Source organism: Clarias gariepinus, chromosome 13, assembly GCF_024256425.1.
Source record: "Clarias gariepinus isolate MV-2021 ecotype Netherlands chromosome 13, CGAR_prim_01v2, whole genome shotgun sequence".
Lineage (NCBI taxonomy): Eukaryota > Metazoa > Chordata > Actinopteri > Siluriformes > Clariidae > Clarias > Clarias gariepinus.
The window spans coordinates 14,288,141-14,303,662 of NC_071112.1; the positions used below are offsets into that span (position 1 = coordinate 14,288,141).

Sequence of the window (15,522 nt, forward strand, 5' to 3'; positions counted from 1 at the left end):
AGAAACAAAATTCTCAGGTCTAATAAGACTCTCTGGCCATATATAGGCCTTTCCCAGATTTGTACCTCAGACAATTCCTACAGACAATTCCTTTGACTGTGTGTCTTTTCAAATCATGTCCAATCAACTGAATTTACCACAGGTGGACTATAGTTAAGCTGCAGAAACATCTCAAGGATGATCATAGGAAACAGGATGCGTCTGAGCTCAATTTTGCGCTTCATGGCAAAGGCTGTGAAAACTTATGTACATGTGCAATTTTTTTTATTTTTAATACATTTGCAAAAATCTCAAGTAAATGTTTTTCATGTTGTCATTATGGGGTGTTGTGTAAGGAATTCTGAGGGAAAAAAAATAAATTTAATCCATTTTAGAATAAGGCTATGACATAATGTGAGCAAAATGTGAAAAAAGTGATGCGCTGTGAATACTTTCTGGATGCACTGTATGCCCTCCACTATCCCTTCCTACTCCTCCCAGATACAACACCACGCACACACATTCCTATACTCACTCATACATAAATAATTTAGCATAGCCAATCAGTCTATGTACATGTTCTTGAAGAGATAACTAGGGGAACCTGAAGAAAACCAACACAAAAACCGGAAGAACTATAAAACTATTCACTCCACCACCATACATGCATGTAGTTTTGAAAATGTCAACACTCACATAATTATCCAATCATACAGTGTGACTAACCATTCAACTGTGCCACCATCATAACCCTGCTGTCCACACATCTCTAAAACAACACATATTAAAAGTACCACGAGAGCTCCCTTAATGACAACAGAAATAGACAACACCATTCATTGCTCTAATACCTGTTCAAACAGAACAGAACTACTTTTCTTGGATATGCGTTTCCTCATGGTCTCCTTCACTGATTTCACCTTCTTCCCAAGAGAAATGCGGGACGGAGTTGGTGACCTTGTTGCATCGCTCCTGCTGATGGTCCCATTATCACTCTGCAGAGAAATCACAAAACATGTTGGCAGACTGACCCCAACCTTAACCTCAATCTCATGAGAAGTGTGTGGACAAAGCGTACACAATAAGTCCTGCCATGTATTGTACTGGAAACAACAAAGATAGTGCAATACCTGTTCTCCTATATTGTCTGATTTAGAATATAATATTTTGTTAAGTACTTACATGAGTGTTACAGCTGTGTCTCGTGTATACAGACTGGTTCATTAGGTCAAACCCTCCAAAGCTACATGCCCTCTGTGGGAATAAATAAAAAAAATAAAAAAAAGAGATAGTTAAGCATGACAGAATACAAAGTATATTTAATTTAGCATTTTCAAAAGCATGCTTTCCCCCCCCCCAAAAAAATTTTTTTTTAATAATTTTATCTGCCTGAACTGATAAAAACCACAAGGCCACCACTACAAATGGCACAAAAAAGATCAGCTAGTTAGAGTCTGTAAATCAGCGGTGACTTTTTAAAAGGAGGAATAAATGAAAGCAAAAAGGGAATGAAAGGAAACACTCGATTTACATTCCACTCATCCAGTAGAGGTTTACCAGATCTACTTATGAAAGTACATAAAAAATGCTTCCCATTGTTATCACTCTGATTGGAAGCAGGAACACAGAAGTTTGAATGAAAGTCTTCAGTATTAATGTATAATGATGAACATCATAAAAATAATCAAGTACCACATAAATAGATAGCATTTCAGGGTAGCTAGGGCATCAGTTTCTAAACTCACCCCATGTAATTTAGAGGGACTCAGGGCTCGTCTCATTTCCCCATCTGTCACTGAACGACTTAACCTGGGCTCCTCCTCACTGTAGCCCTCAGCTTCTGAAAAGGTTGAGCGGCAATCCCCGTCCATCACTGAAGTTTCCTGACTGGGCCCTGTGGGAGGGTAGCTTAGCCCCTGGCTACTGGCAAATGGGTTGAACTGCTTATGGCCACTGTGGGTGTCCAGGCTGCTGGAGGACGGAGAGGTGGTCAGGCTGTCTGAGTCTCCATCCACATGCAGATTTGAGGCCAATCCATCACCCTGAGACATTTCCAGATGCTTCTGTACACCTGAGTAGAGAGAGGCCTTTTCCTCACATGTAGGAGAGAAGTCAGAGCTCAAAGAGTCTACAAGAGACACAACAAAATTACACACACATACACACAGAGACATTGTGATGTATATTATAGTTATTTAATTAGTTTTGATCACTTAACAGCCCCTTTCCTTCTCCTAACATGTATCCTAACAGTTTTAAAATAAAAGACATTGAAAAAAGAGCAGAAGTATCAAGTTTTAGTTTTTGCAATGTGAAGCAAAAGAGTAAATTCCTCACCTTTTGATGTGTATTTCTTGCTCTCATCTATTCTAATAAGCTTCTTCTTCACACGTCGGGTAGAATTGACCAGCTTATGAAGCCTGCTAAAAGCTGCAGAGTCCTCCAGCTCATCATCTGACTGGTCCTGTGACTGCAGGCCAGGACGGAGGAGTTAAAGATCATTAAACCTATGCCCTTCAATACAGCTTAACTAGCTTTTAGCAATTTCATTAATAAAGCATAAAATAAAAATATTTTTTGTGGAGCATCTGAAAATACAGTATTTGATTATGATAAAAGGTGGCATTTTAGTTTAATACTTAAAGAAAGACAGAGACAGCCAGAAGAGTAGACAGCCTGGTGTTTTCCCCGCTATTATTAAGCAATTTCTCTTTGGGATTAATAAAGTTATTTGAATCTTGAATCTATTATACTCCTGTTTTTATCTTAAACAGAAACTATGCACTCAAATCACTTTGTGTAAACACTAAGCTCAGTAGGAACAAACATTGCAATAATAACAATTATTATAATGTATTTTATTGATGGAAGATTAAGGGCAGCTTGGAAATAAAAAAGAAAGATATATATGTGAAATATAAAATCAATCATCAGGTAAAGTATATGAGTTTTAAATCAGTTTGGCAAGTTTCACCCTACAGACTACAGAACTGCACTTATTAACATTGTTTTTTTTTTAAATGCAACTTGGGAGACATTACACTTTGTTTTAACACTGAAGCTTATATAAATAATAATTCACAGCAAGGTGTTTTAATAGTTGCTTGCTGCGGGCACCCTTCTAAAACCTAATGAGACACATACAGTCAGACTGCAACCTTACTTTTAGCCAACCACACTTTTCCAACCTCGGGTGCTTGACATGTGTGTTCTAGCCACAGCTGATAAAGCACCGATGGTAAGCAACCACAGGTAGTTCTGTTTATAATCAAGCTTCCCACATAGACAGAAACAAAGTCTGTTCTTAAAATTAGACACGAACAGCTGCTAACATGTTCTATACATGAGAACTTTGTGGGTAAAAAGAGAATTGAAAATGAAAGGCTTTTTATTCTGGTTAAATGCAGCATCAGAAAAAAATTCAGAGGTTTTGTGCTCTGCGAAAGAATTCAGCACAGTAACTGGCTGGTGTTACTGATACATTTTGCCAGAGAACTTTCGAAGCCTGAGGAATTTTTTTATATTTTTCTTATGATTCTGCAATAATCTCACGGTCTTGTTCAAGGTCTAAGTGCAACACCGCAAAGCACATGAGCACATGCCAATCACTCTTTTAATAATATAACCACAATAACAATGCAATCTTGCACATTTTCGACTGATCCGTTTGCCAATACATAAACTACAATCCTACAATTACACTTACAGCCTAATATAATGTAAGACTAGTTGCCGTAATACCATCAGTAAATTATGAGGGACTAAGTTGGAAAAAAACACAGTGATTGCCAGGGGGGAAAATGGGACATTTAACTGAGCTCTCTAATCACACCCTCCTTGCCTGAAAAAGCTGTGCCCTGCAAAACTCGTAGCACTGCAGAGCAGTGCTGCATACAGCCAAAGTGACACAATAGGGGGTTAAAGTATTGATGGCGATGAATAGAGCTTAAAAAGGGGGTTTGGGACATGGCCCCGTGGTGGACTGATGGATTTGTAATGGGGAAGAGCAGTGGTTTACATCCAGGCCGTGAAAGGGGGAGTGACATCAACAAATGCCTGACAGAGTGGGTGACATTCCTGCTGGGAGAATGCCCGAGACAGGAGGATGTGGCGCAGCCAATAAACTCATTACAGCAAACAAGGATGTGGCACGTCTAATCATACACAGCTGCTATTAACTCGCTCGCTGAAGTGGCTCAGGAGTAAGAGAGTGCAACAAAGGAAAGCTGTCAGAGCTGTGTGCAAGTGTAGCCCATTCAAAAGTTTTATCCAAAACTGAAAATTAAAGCACAAAAACTGCTACTTACATTAAAGTTTATCAAGAGCTCGTTCATAGTAGGACTGGAGGCATCAGTCCCCTCGATTGGGTCTCTGGTATTAGACTGACGATTTTGAGCCTCATACTCTTTCAACTACAAACAGAAGTGTTATTTAAATTCATTAAATTAAATTAAATTCATTGTGATGTTTACTGTTTCCTGAACCATTTGCAAATTAAATATGGCCGCTGAATTCACTTAAATACTTCAAAATTGTCATACTAAGAAATTTATCACACTAAGATCTCACAACACCACTCCAGAATAAAGGACAGCAGTGACATACCCGAGCCAAGGCCTCTTCTACAGTTATCATTTTGTCCTTCACCATCATCATGAGCTGGATGCGTTCTTCATCGCTCATTGTGATTTCACTGGCTACAAAGCCAAGGTCATCAGCTGCAAACAAGAGTCAAAACATGTTAGAGATATATAAGGTGAACACAGAGATCTACTAGGCATCAAGTCATAGATTAAAATGTCAGCAGCACCTTTTGACGTCTGGCGTGTGATGCCTTTCTGTGACTTCCGGAAATTCTGCCAGAAGGATTTGTTTTTCTTTCTGTCCCATTTTCCTGCATTAGAAAAGGAAATGTCAAGACATTCCAGTTCCATCGCAGTTCGCACAAACTGTTAATATGACACTGCTAAAAGGAGGTACACAAAAGAATTAATGATATTTACACCACACACATCAAAAGGACCTACCTCCAGATCCATCTTCTGAGCCTGACTTGATCAACAGCCTAGAAATGAAAAATAAAAAAATCACTATAAACTTCAGCTCTTAGTAAAGCAGTCAGGACAGTGCAGGTCCACCTCACCTGTTTTCCCACATCATTTTCTTCATATTTTTAAGCTATGCAAACATATCAAACAAAATATCCAATGTCTTCTAATGTTTCGTGTCCATGATACCCACAGGCTGCTACAGCAGTGATCAATCTCTTACTGTGGAATTAATGAGGCAAGCTGTTGGCTCTGGAGCCAAACACACACCTCACCAAAGCTCACAGTAACAATGGAAGCTTTTCAAATTCTGTTGGGCTTTTAGTGAAACACTACTGCTCACATGGCCTGTGCATTCCTCTCTCTCAGCTGACACATGTTGGTAATGTTAGTTATCAGCAGTCTATGCAGCAGTGCTACAATTAATTTATGTAAATAAGCTACTAAATTCGAGCCACATTTTTGTTGCAGCTTAAACATAAAGTCATACAAGCTTATTAACATACTAATATGGAAAAGATAATGGAATGCATGCATTATTGCATGGTTCTGGTGTTATCTTGGTGCACATCTCCCCCCACCCTAACAATCACTGAATCATAGGAAGGAAGCAGGACGTAGGAAGAGAAATGTCACCAGGAAGTGCGCAAAGCATCACCTCTACACTCACATGACTGAATATGTTTTATGGATATGGAAGTTGTGTGTCACATTGTTTCTTTAGGAAGTTATTAAACGGAACGACACATCAAAATGCAGGGTGGAAATTATTATTATTATTATTATTATTAAAGATCAAATCAGAAGTAGTACCTTCTCTCAACTTCAGGAGTGGACACAGTACTGCTCAGCCCCAGGGACTCCTTGAAAGAGGTCAAATTAGCATTCGGCTTTAAATGAAAATGATAAACTGAACATAAAATAACGAATTAATCTGCAATTAGGAACGCAAACTAGAGGTCTGTGGGCCCACCTGAATTTCTGAGCGCAGCTGAAGTGATGTAATTGACTCAGTATTTGCCTGAAAAACAAAAGTATACATAGCTTAAAAAAAAAGAGGAATCATGAAATATAAGTGAAAGTTACTCAAGGCTGTTTAGGTGAACCTTATCTTGCTATAAAAACAGCTTAGAAATTAAAGAGAAAAAAAACGCTGAGAAGAAACGCTCTTACAATCTCTGCTTCTTGAGCCACTTTACGCTTGCGAAGCTCCTCCATCCTTTCACACACTTCACTGTAAGATGTGCTGTAATACACTGAGTACTCCTTAGCCAAATCCTCAATGTTTCCCAAAGAGCCATCCTATAAAATGAAAAAGAACAGATAAACTTCAAGAGAAAACTTCAAGCGTTAATATAAACACAAATCATCAAAACTATAACGCTTTAAATAAAAAAAGTTATTAAAGAATCTTAAACCCCCTTTATCCAGGTGTTCATTCCCAAGAGTCCTACTCGACCTTAATTTGACCAACACCTGGAGAGCTTGTAGATGACGCAGCTGCAGCCAAGAAGAACTGCAACTAAATCATCACAACCAAAACTAAATGAGGAGTCAGAGGTCTAGATAAACTGCAGGAGACAGCTGAGTTCGAAGGTCATTCTGTTAAGGGAGTAATTTCCAGCAATTGTTTAAGGTGACCACAAAAAGATAAAATAGACCTGCATCATCATGCAAATTGCAAAGTCATCCCTAAATGTCCCCTGGTTATTTATAAGCATCCTAAAATTCCATGGAACAACATGTGATGGTATCCGTTGTTCTGGACATCTCATCACTAAAGAATGCACACCACAGATTGTGTTCTTACACAGCAATAACAACACTCACTCGCTAAACCGGCACATCTCATCCAGGAAATCCATTCATTGAGTACTCATACGTGCCTCTCCAATACGTTTGTGTGAAATATTATTTGAATAAATGAACTGTTGTGTGTCAGGAAGTGCAGCTGGGGTTGATAAACGTCTTCAGGCAAAAAGCAGGACGATGTGATTACAATATTTGTCAAAATCAAGCAAATATTTGTAAGCAAACTGAATCGGCATTATACAAATTAAGCTCCCCCCGCCCCACCAGTATATAACTCTTAAACAACGCCCTTGTTGATCATATAAAGCACAATGTGGATAATGAATAAGAAAAAAGTTAGGGTTTCAATATTTTCTAATCTACTGTACATCCACAATTAAGATTTTCTAAAGCACCAAGGCGGAATCCCAGATTTGCACTCTACTAGTCATATAGTTCGCATGTAGTGTGAGCTAAGACTGGAACTGCACCATGAATATGCATGAGCAAATTGTTAATGCCATTTATCATGGTCTTTACATTTGCAAGTTATGAAATAGGAGTTAAAACCATTGGTTAATTAACAGCCAAGCATTAAACTGAAAGGAGAATCGTTATCAGCTGTGAGTGTGAGGGTGACAGACAGGATGAGCAAGTTGTGTCTAACCTTTTAAAATGTTACAGGAAGAGCCCCCTGCCTGTTATTGTCTCCAGGATAGGTAGAACCAAATATTCATTATATGAGTGCCGAAAATACACTACTTCAAAAAGTATTCCATTAAAACTGTTCAATTTTTCTACGTATATTTGGGGCAAGCAACATTTTATGAATGGTGAAAATAATATTGTAGAATTCGTCATTTTCTACAAGATCGTGTACATACATCTAGTAAAGGAAGTAATTTTTGATTTTATTTAGGATTTCAGGATTTTAAAAAAATAGGAATGCAGATTACAGACTACTTTACCATCAACTCAACATTCCATCAGAAAAGGGCTGTGAAAGCACATCTGGCACACATGCTCATTTACAAAGTGCCAAGCGTTGCTATGGGAACATTTTGGGATTTTCTACATCAGTACAGGAATCACTACAGCTGGCTCAGTTCATTCTTTCATGTACTCAAAACATGGCTCAAGCTTATTGTTAAAATTAAACACTAACATGAGGCAAATAAATGCAATAAAACATACAGGCACATAAAAGCAATTTAAGGACATAACATTAACTAGACTTCATAATGCAAGCACTGCTCTCAATATTTTATTATCACAGGTAACAAATGTTGCATTAGTATTAAGAACACGATGACGCACAGTATGACACCTTTAGAGTTTGCCATTCAGTACTGCATCCTCTCTCATAAGATGCACAAAGAAAGGCATACAAATATCATTACATGTCTACATAAGGCATATGAATTATATTCTCGCATTAGATAGATAGATAGATAGATACTTTATTGATCCTGAAAAAAATTCCTTATATTACTTACATAATGGGAAGATGTAAAAGTTTGGGTGTTTAAGGATACAGACTAAATTATATCACAGCTCATAATTTCCATTTCTGCTTTTACACACTGATTTTCCTGCACTGACAACACAAATGGCTTGATGAGTTTGCAAGAAAAAAAACATTAACGTTTCATCAGTTCAGAGCTTATGTAGTCTATGCTTTAACACCTAATTCTCCACTACATTCACAAGTCATCAAGCTCAAAAAACGTTAAGCGTGCAAACTTCGCAGGTCTTTAGATTTTTATCCATCATTTTATATGATAAAACTAATACAACTAAAAATAGCCTGCTGAAAACAAATCTCAAAGGTTTTTTGCAGAGAAAAATGCATTTAACTGAATACAAGCAAAATTCTGAACAGATCTGAAGGCATGGGCATTCTTAGTGAAGTGTTTCGAAACGTTTCCTTCATTCCATTCCCTGGAAGCATGCACATTCCTCTGGTGCAAGAGGCACAGGGGTCTTGTGGTGCCACACTCCGTGACTAGCTCAACTGTCCTCTAAGAGAGAACTATTCATTTGTTAAGTGACATGCCCTTGAGACAAGGCTGCCTGAAATCTGGCTGCTTTTCATCAGTTAGGAAAGGCGGCGGTGGTCAAATGAAGACCACTGTGCTGTGACGGCTGCCCTGAGCTTCAAAACACAGACGTCCCCCGATCAACACTTCATTATAGTCTGATCACATGATCAATCCCCTGTCCCCATGGGGTTTCCTTCTCTGCATGTAAGCAGTAATTTGGTGCAGAGAAGAGCTAGAAATATGCAAGTTATACTACATATATACAAATGCATGCATACATACATACATACATACAAGATATAACAAGAGTTGCATTTATGAGCTGCATGGGTTAAAATTCCACAGCAGACAATAAATCACATTATACATTACAGACATCTGTGTAAGTCTCCTTGCTTACCTACATACAAATGGTATACATCAATTGCCATAAAGGGAAAAAAAAAGTCCAAAATTTTTGGATATACCCATAATGCTAAAATCTGGTGAGGTCATTGATGCCATGAAGGAAATATGGTCGACTTGTTTTGTAGATGAAGACTAATCTATTAATGGCAGAGTAGCATGCAGCCGCTTATGGGGTTGATGAAATGAAAAAAAAAAAATCCTGTCACATTACACTGGACAATGAGGAGCAAATTGAGCATGTCAGAGGCACGAGAGGATCGTCTTGTGTCTGGGGGCTGCGATCACGCCTGAGCAAGCAGTTCATTTATCTCTCCGCCTCACTATGGAGCGGCAGTAGCTCACCCCCTCACCTCACCCCAGGATATTGTAGAATTCCCACCCGGCCTCCTCATCAGCCGGTACAGATGATTAAGCAACTGACATTTCAGGCTCACAGGGGAGCAGCTACATCCACAGCTAAAGAGAGAGTGAGGTGGAGAATCACGCCAGCCACAGTATTGTTAATTCTCTTGAATCTCTCACACCTCCATGAGCAGGCAGAGGTCACACCACATTCGCAATGATCAGGTCCTGTAAGAAGGGGGGGATGGGGAATAGACTGGGGACTATATGGGACATTTTGGTGTTGCATACAATGGTAATTGTAAATTATCTCTCTTCTGTTGGCCTTTAGTTTAAGCGCTCTAATAAAGAAACATCACAACAAAATGTGAAGCACCAAAGGGTTTTAGGTGAGAAGACACTAAATGCAGCACCATGGCATATGACTAAAAAGCGACACAGTAGATAATACCATGCATAAAAAAGGCATCACTTCAAAGTAGTGAAGATGTCTATTGGAGCATATTGTCCACAGAATATCTAGAGCGTACTGGATTTCCTTTTGTTTACGGGAAGCAGGAGAAAGATGCACACCGGGAGACTATCAGCTTTCAATGCATACAGGCCTGTCTCACATTCGCGAAATCCCTGCTGAGTGTGAATCAGTGTGAGGAAAGCCAGAGAACTCAACTCATCCAGTTTGGCCCCATTACTGAAGAGCACGCAGTACACAGCAGGGAACAGCATTGGTTCACACCCACGTCTCCCTCTCTCTCTCTCTCTCACACACACACACACACACACACACACATATATACTTCCTAACTTCCACCATTATCATACTCATCCCTGTGTGACTTATGCATCATCCTTCTTCCTGAGAGCAGCTGAGACTCTGAAGAGGAACTTTTTGTCTCAAAAAATGGCACTTCAGAATTGGATTAAGCAAAGACTCTCCTGTTACTTCTCACAGGATTCAGTATGCACAAATAAGTCTTAAAAAACTCTGCAACCTACCTCCGTTCTTTGCTACAATGATAGAAGGAATATTATTTACTTAGCATAAAATAGCTCTAATAAAGAACATGAGCAGAAAAAGCTCTAATGAACTACATGAGCAATGAGCAATTTTCCACTGATATTCTTTACTCATTGAAAGCCTACTGCCTACTGTATACACATCTCAGCACATTCAGGAAAATACATGTTTTTGTTACACACATTTGAGTTACCCATGTTAGAAATATGGATGCTGTAGATGAACAGAATGGACTGGAAAAGTTGAGTTATTTAAATACTGCTTTAAGTCACCACTAATCATTTACAGAGTGAAATATGAACTGCGAGAACCTTAACAATTCCTCTCACCAGACACAAAAATCAACATTATGTACTTTTCACTAAAATCTAAAATAGCAGAGATAAGAACAAAGCAATAAAAAAAGACAAAGTGATAAAGAGCACAGAAAATAAAATGCACTCTGTAACATAAGCAACTGTGGAAACGACAATACACTAAACCTTTAACACTCCAAACTACATCGAGTAACTTCTAGACTTAACAGAACTTAACAGACCATAAAGACACGGAGTGAAACACACTCACCACTGCTTAAATCCATTCTGAGAGCTGCTGTGATGTGATCTCTCTGTTTGAGCTCCGTTTCAAACTTTTCTTCAACACACTCTGAGAACAATGCATGTTCGAGAAGAGCAGAGTAGAGCAGAGGGGGAGTGTCTCACAGACATTAAACATGCGAGCCACTGGCCAGCAGCAGGGAGCCGATGACGCTAGATAGACTGCAGGGTGGAGTGCACACACAACTCACTCTCTGCATGACACAACTGAACTCAGACTAGCTGACTCAGAGCAAATGCCACAACCACATTTTAATAAAACTTAATCCCGCTTTCATTTGCAAATGTACATTTGTGAGAAGGATGACCAGGAATGTAAGTGGAGAAGGGAGATAAGATTACCTTGACAAAAGCTAAATAAACAACTTTTTTTTTAGATAACAGACAATACTTTTCTATTGTTACAATAAGTAGCTTATATGTTGCTCGCTCATAAAGAGAAACTCAGGAAGAGTCACAAAAGTACAAAAAAACTTACAATAAATTTGTAGTTTAGACACTCTACAGAACAACAGTGTCTTGGATTCTTTAGAATATTATCAACAGAGGAAATGTGTATTTTATAGTTTGATTACATTAAAAAATAAACTTCTAGAGTGTTTTTAAAATGTAACCTAGGAAAACATCATTTATACACGACAGTATGCCTTAACAGGTAACATTCTTACTGAACCAGGGTATATATTTAATAAAATATTCAACTGTACATAATACCACTACAGGGATTTAATTGAATGTTTATTTATTCTTGTCAATCAACTGATTAGAAGTCAAACTTAAAAATAAAATGTGAAAAAACACTTAATACATTTTTTTCCAAGGTTCAGGGAACAAAAACCCTTTACAGTCTATACTGAAACTATTTAAAAACCCTTAAGATTAAAATTCTAAGATTTTAAATAACTATAACCGAAGTGTTTTAAAAATATATATATATAAGTATCTTCATCATCTTGCTATACTATTTATTGTTAAAATAAATCTAGCGAAATATAATAAAATTCTTACCGCATCATGTCCACTGTTACCAAGATTAGGCTAACATACACTTTATATACTGTATATTCATACATATGCACTAATTCTATTACTATGCACGCTTGTCAATTTGGAAGCAAATGTCTCTAAACATTCCTCATAAATTTCATTTTACTTACCTTAACCATATATAAGAAATTACTTACAAATTGGTTTTAGACAGCAAGTCTTTGTATTACTTATTATATTGTCTTGTAATCCACTTGGCAAAAAGCCTTTATAAAATACTTAAAACATGTAAGAGTAAATTATAAATGTGAATACAGGTCATAAAGGGTTAAATATAAATTACCCATCAATCAGCCATGCTAATAAACAAACAATTCAATTAGAACTGCATTAAGAAACTGCATTAAATAGAAATAAACTGCATTTAAATAGAAATAGCCTGTCACTAGAGGGCAGTGTGAATATGTAACAAGGCTGCTTATTTAAATAACCATGCTTGATTATAAACCATCAAATATTCAACCGAAACTGTAATTGTTAATACTGAAGGTGCCAAGTTTGCATCCACAGCCACTCCTAAGCTGCATTCTGCCCTAGACTAAAAGCTCAAACCAAATGCCCCCTGGGTACCAGTTTGTTGCCTTATCACAGTTGCATGTTTAAACCATCCTGCATGTAATCTGCATTTATGATTTGGGCTGCTCTGGCCCAGCACTCAACAATCCTCTTGATCTCCCAAGATGATGTAATGCCTTGTGCCCAGTTTGGCACTATAAGGCAGGATGACATGTTTTTGGTCTCACCTTCAATTCTTACTTTAAAGCATTTAAATAATAGCTGGGTGCAGTTTGGAGCAGAAGGTAGATTGAGAGTGTGTGTATGCAGGACATATATCAGAAAGCACAGCAGAGGAAAAAAATATTTTTCAGGACCAGTACCCTGCACTCGCCCTTTCCTCAACTAATGAAAATTCTCTCTGCCCTTAACAGCCCTTATTGTGATTTGCAGTGGACATTTGTTACTTTAAATATTAAACATTGTTTAAGAATTTTATATACACATCATATAAGAGTCTTACAGGGGGGGAAAAAAACACACACTAGGGGTTTCAATAAATTACTTAACCCATTCTTCTTCTTCTTTTTTATAAATCTGTCTTTAAATTTGACAGCACTCTCAAAAACCTGTGGGCTTTCAATCATATACCATTTCAAAATCCATACAAATTCATCATGGTCTGCCAAAAGTTAAGCATAATACTCCTTTCTACACTGATAAAGAACAACCAACATGTTGTGCTTTTTTATGTTATGTTCAGATATCAGTAAATGAAAGAAATCATCATTATTTCTAGTGTGACAAGCAGGAATAAAAGTGGTATAAAACGATGATATTGTATGGCTGGAGATTTTTGGGTGGATGAATTACTGGTTGAACTGAAAAGAGGTTGTGAAAGCTATAAGTTCTGATTTTTTCATCAATGCGTTCACAAAAGTTAATCAATGTACATTAACAAAGCTGTTTAATAGTTATGTTTATAGATTACTGGTAGCTCGGTATCTGCAACAGGAGGAACCATTATGAGTTGAAGGCATTTATTTAACGAGTGCAGTAAATGGTTGGTGCCACTGGGATTATACTCTAAATTATACTACTACAAAAACAATTTAGGCCAGGCTTATAATAATTACTTAGTTGTTCAAAATCGTTTATCATTAGACTACTCAGACAAAATCAATTTGCCCAGTGTATGAAAAAAAAGGGTGAAAAAAAGAAAAATGTCATAAAAAAATGATAAATGCACTGTGTGTTTGGAACCTTCAACCTGAAATACACACAAGTGATGAATTGTTGAGATGTTTTTCTGCTTTTAAAAATTCACACAAAAGCTAACTGACAGTCAGAAGGTCCCCCTAGTGGAGAATCTCAGAGGGACTGAGGTTCCATACCCTGGATTTGTCAAGCCGAGGGTCTGATCGAAGGCCTACTGAGATGGTGGAGTAAAAGAGGTAAAACCACCCTCTGAACCAACTTGTGTAACATTGTTTCCAAGTACTCTGAAGAGCATAGCTAGACCGCTAGAAGAAACCACAGCCATGAGCCATGAGGAGCAGGTAGGATACACTGGGAAGCTTTTTTGTGAACAATCACTCACATCCCCATAAAACTACACCTTACATACTGAGTCACAAATTTTCCATTACATGTCCTTTTGAAAAGGCAAAATCCTCTTTTCCTTACTTTCAGGTATGTGGATAAAAAGCCAAAGAGTACTGCGTATAACGTAGCTAAAATTGGAAGCGATCTAAGTATATAGGCACATGATAAATGAAGACATGTTGGTTTATTGCTGTAAAATAGCAAGCACATATGTATATAATGAACAGTGGATGTTTTTCCATGAAACAGGAACATACCTAACAGCAATGTGGTAGATTCATTTTCACAAACATCAACATTCATAGCATTTTTAAGTTCACCTCTGTCCATTAAATCCGCTTGCTTATGTGCACAGGGCAGTCACGCAAACCCAAAAGCTCTTTAAAAAAGAAAAAAACATTTTCTCAACCACTGCTGAACATTGGTGAATTGCAAAATAAAAATAAAACAAAATCAGTCTTCTATTTTATTGTTCACTTAAATATACATGGCCAAGTGAGCAATAATTTCTACAGAGGCTCAGCGTGATGTGCCATACATATTTTGCACAGCTAATACCAGAGAATATGCAGTGTGCACTACTGCCCTGACATCAGCTTAAACCTCTCACATGATTAAGTCTCCTGAGGGAGGCAGTAAAGAGACATATCCATGATGGCAGTCTTAATTAAAACTGAAATACAGCCCTTGAAACCCACTTAAAAAAGGCTGCAGCCTCTGACATCTTAGACCTACACCTAATGAAGCTTAGCTTAAATGTGTTTGATGATCAGAAACATTTTGTGTGACAAACATGCAAAAGAATAAGAAATCACAAAGGGGGCAAATAGTTTTTCACACCACTGTGTATGTATATATATATATATATATATATATATATATATATATACACACACACACACACGTTACTGAAGCTTCAAATAGATTTTTTTTCTTATCCAATCTAGCAGGGAAAAAAATCTATTTGAAGCTTCATTAACGTGTGTGTATATATATATATATATATATACATACACAGTGGTGTGAAAAACTATTTGCCCCCTTTGTGATTTCTTATTCTTTTGCATGTTTGTCACACAAAATGTTTCTGATCATCAAACACATTTAACTATTAGTCAAAGATAACACAAGTAAACGCAAAATGCAGT

General features: G+C 37.5%; 1 protein-coding gene across 2 annotated transcripts in view; it reads right to left on the minus strand.

The window, feature by feature from the left end:
- Positions 1–15,522, minus strand: part of sash1b (SAM and SH3 domain containing 1b) — a 67,891-nt gene that overhangs the window by 10,192 nt on the left and 42,177 nt on the right. Inside the window, exons 1-12 of one of the 2 annotated variants that reach the window (XM_053510033.1) lie at positions 11,196–11,334; positions 6,201–6,329; positions 6,001–6,048; positions 5,841–5,890; positions 5,007–5,044; positions 4,790–4,873; positions 4,585–4,697; positions 4,287–4,391; positions 2,317–2,449; positions 1,725–2,107; positions 1,162–1,233; positions 831–974 (exon numbers count right to left, since the gene is read on the minus strand). In XM_053510033.1, the coding sequence (XP_053366008.1) occupies positions 831–974; positions 1,162–1,233; positions 1,725–2,107; positions 2,317–2,449; positions 4,287–4,391; positions 4,585–4,697; positions 4,790–4,873; positions 5,007–5,044; positions 5,841–5,890; positions 6,001–6,048; positions 6,201–6,245 (1,215 nt within the window). In that variant the 5' untranslated portion in view covers positions 6,246–6,329; positions 11,196–11,334. Of the gene's footprint in view, positions 1–830; positions 975–1,161; positions 1,234–1,724; positions 2,108–2,316; positions 2,450–4,286; positions 4,392–4,584; positions 4,698–4,789; positions 4,874–5,006; positions 5,045–5,840; positions 5,891–6,000; positions 6,049–6,200; positions 6,330–11,195; positions 11,335–15,522 lie in introns of those variants that run through there. The other variant, XM_053510032.1, reaches the window with a different exon arrangement.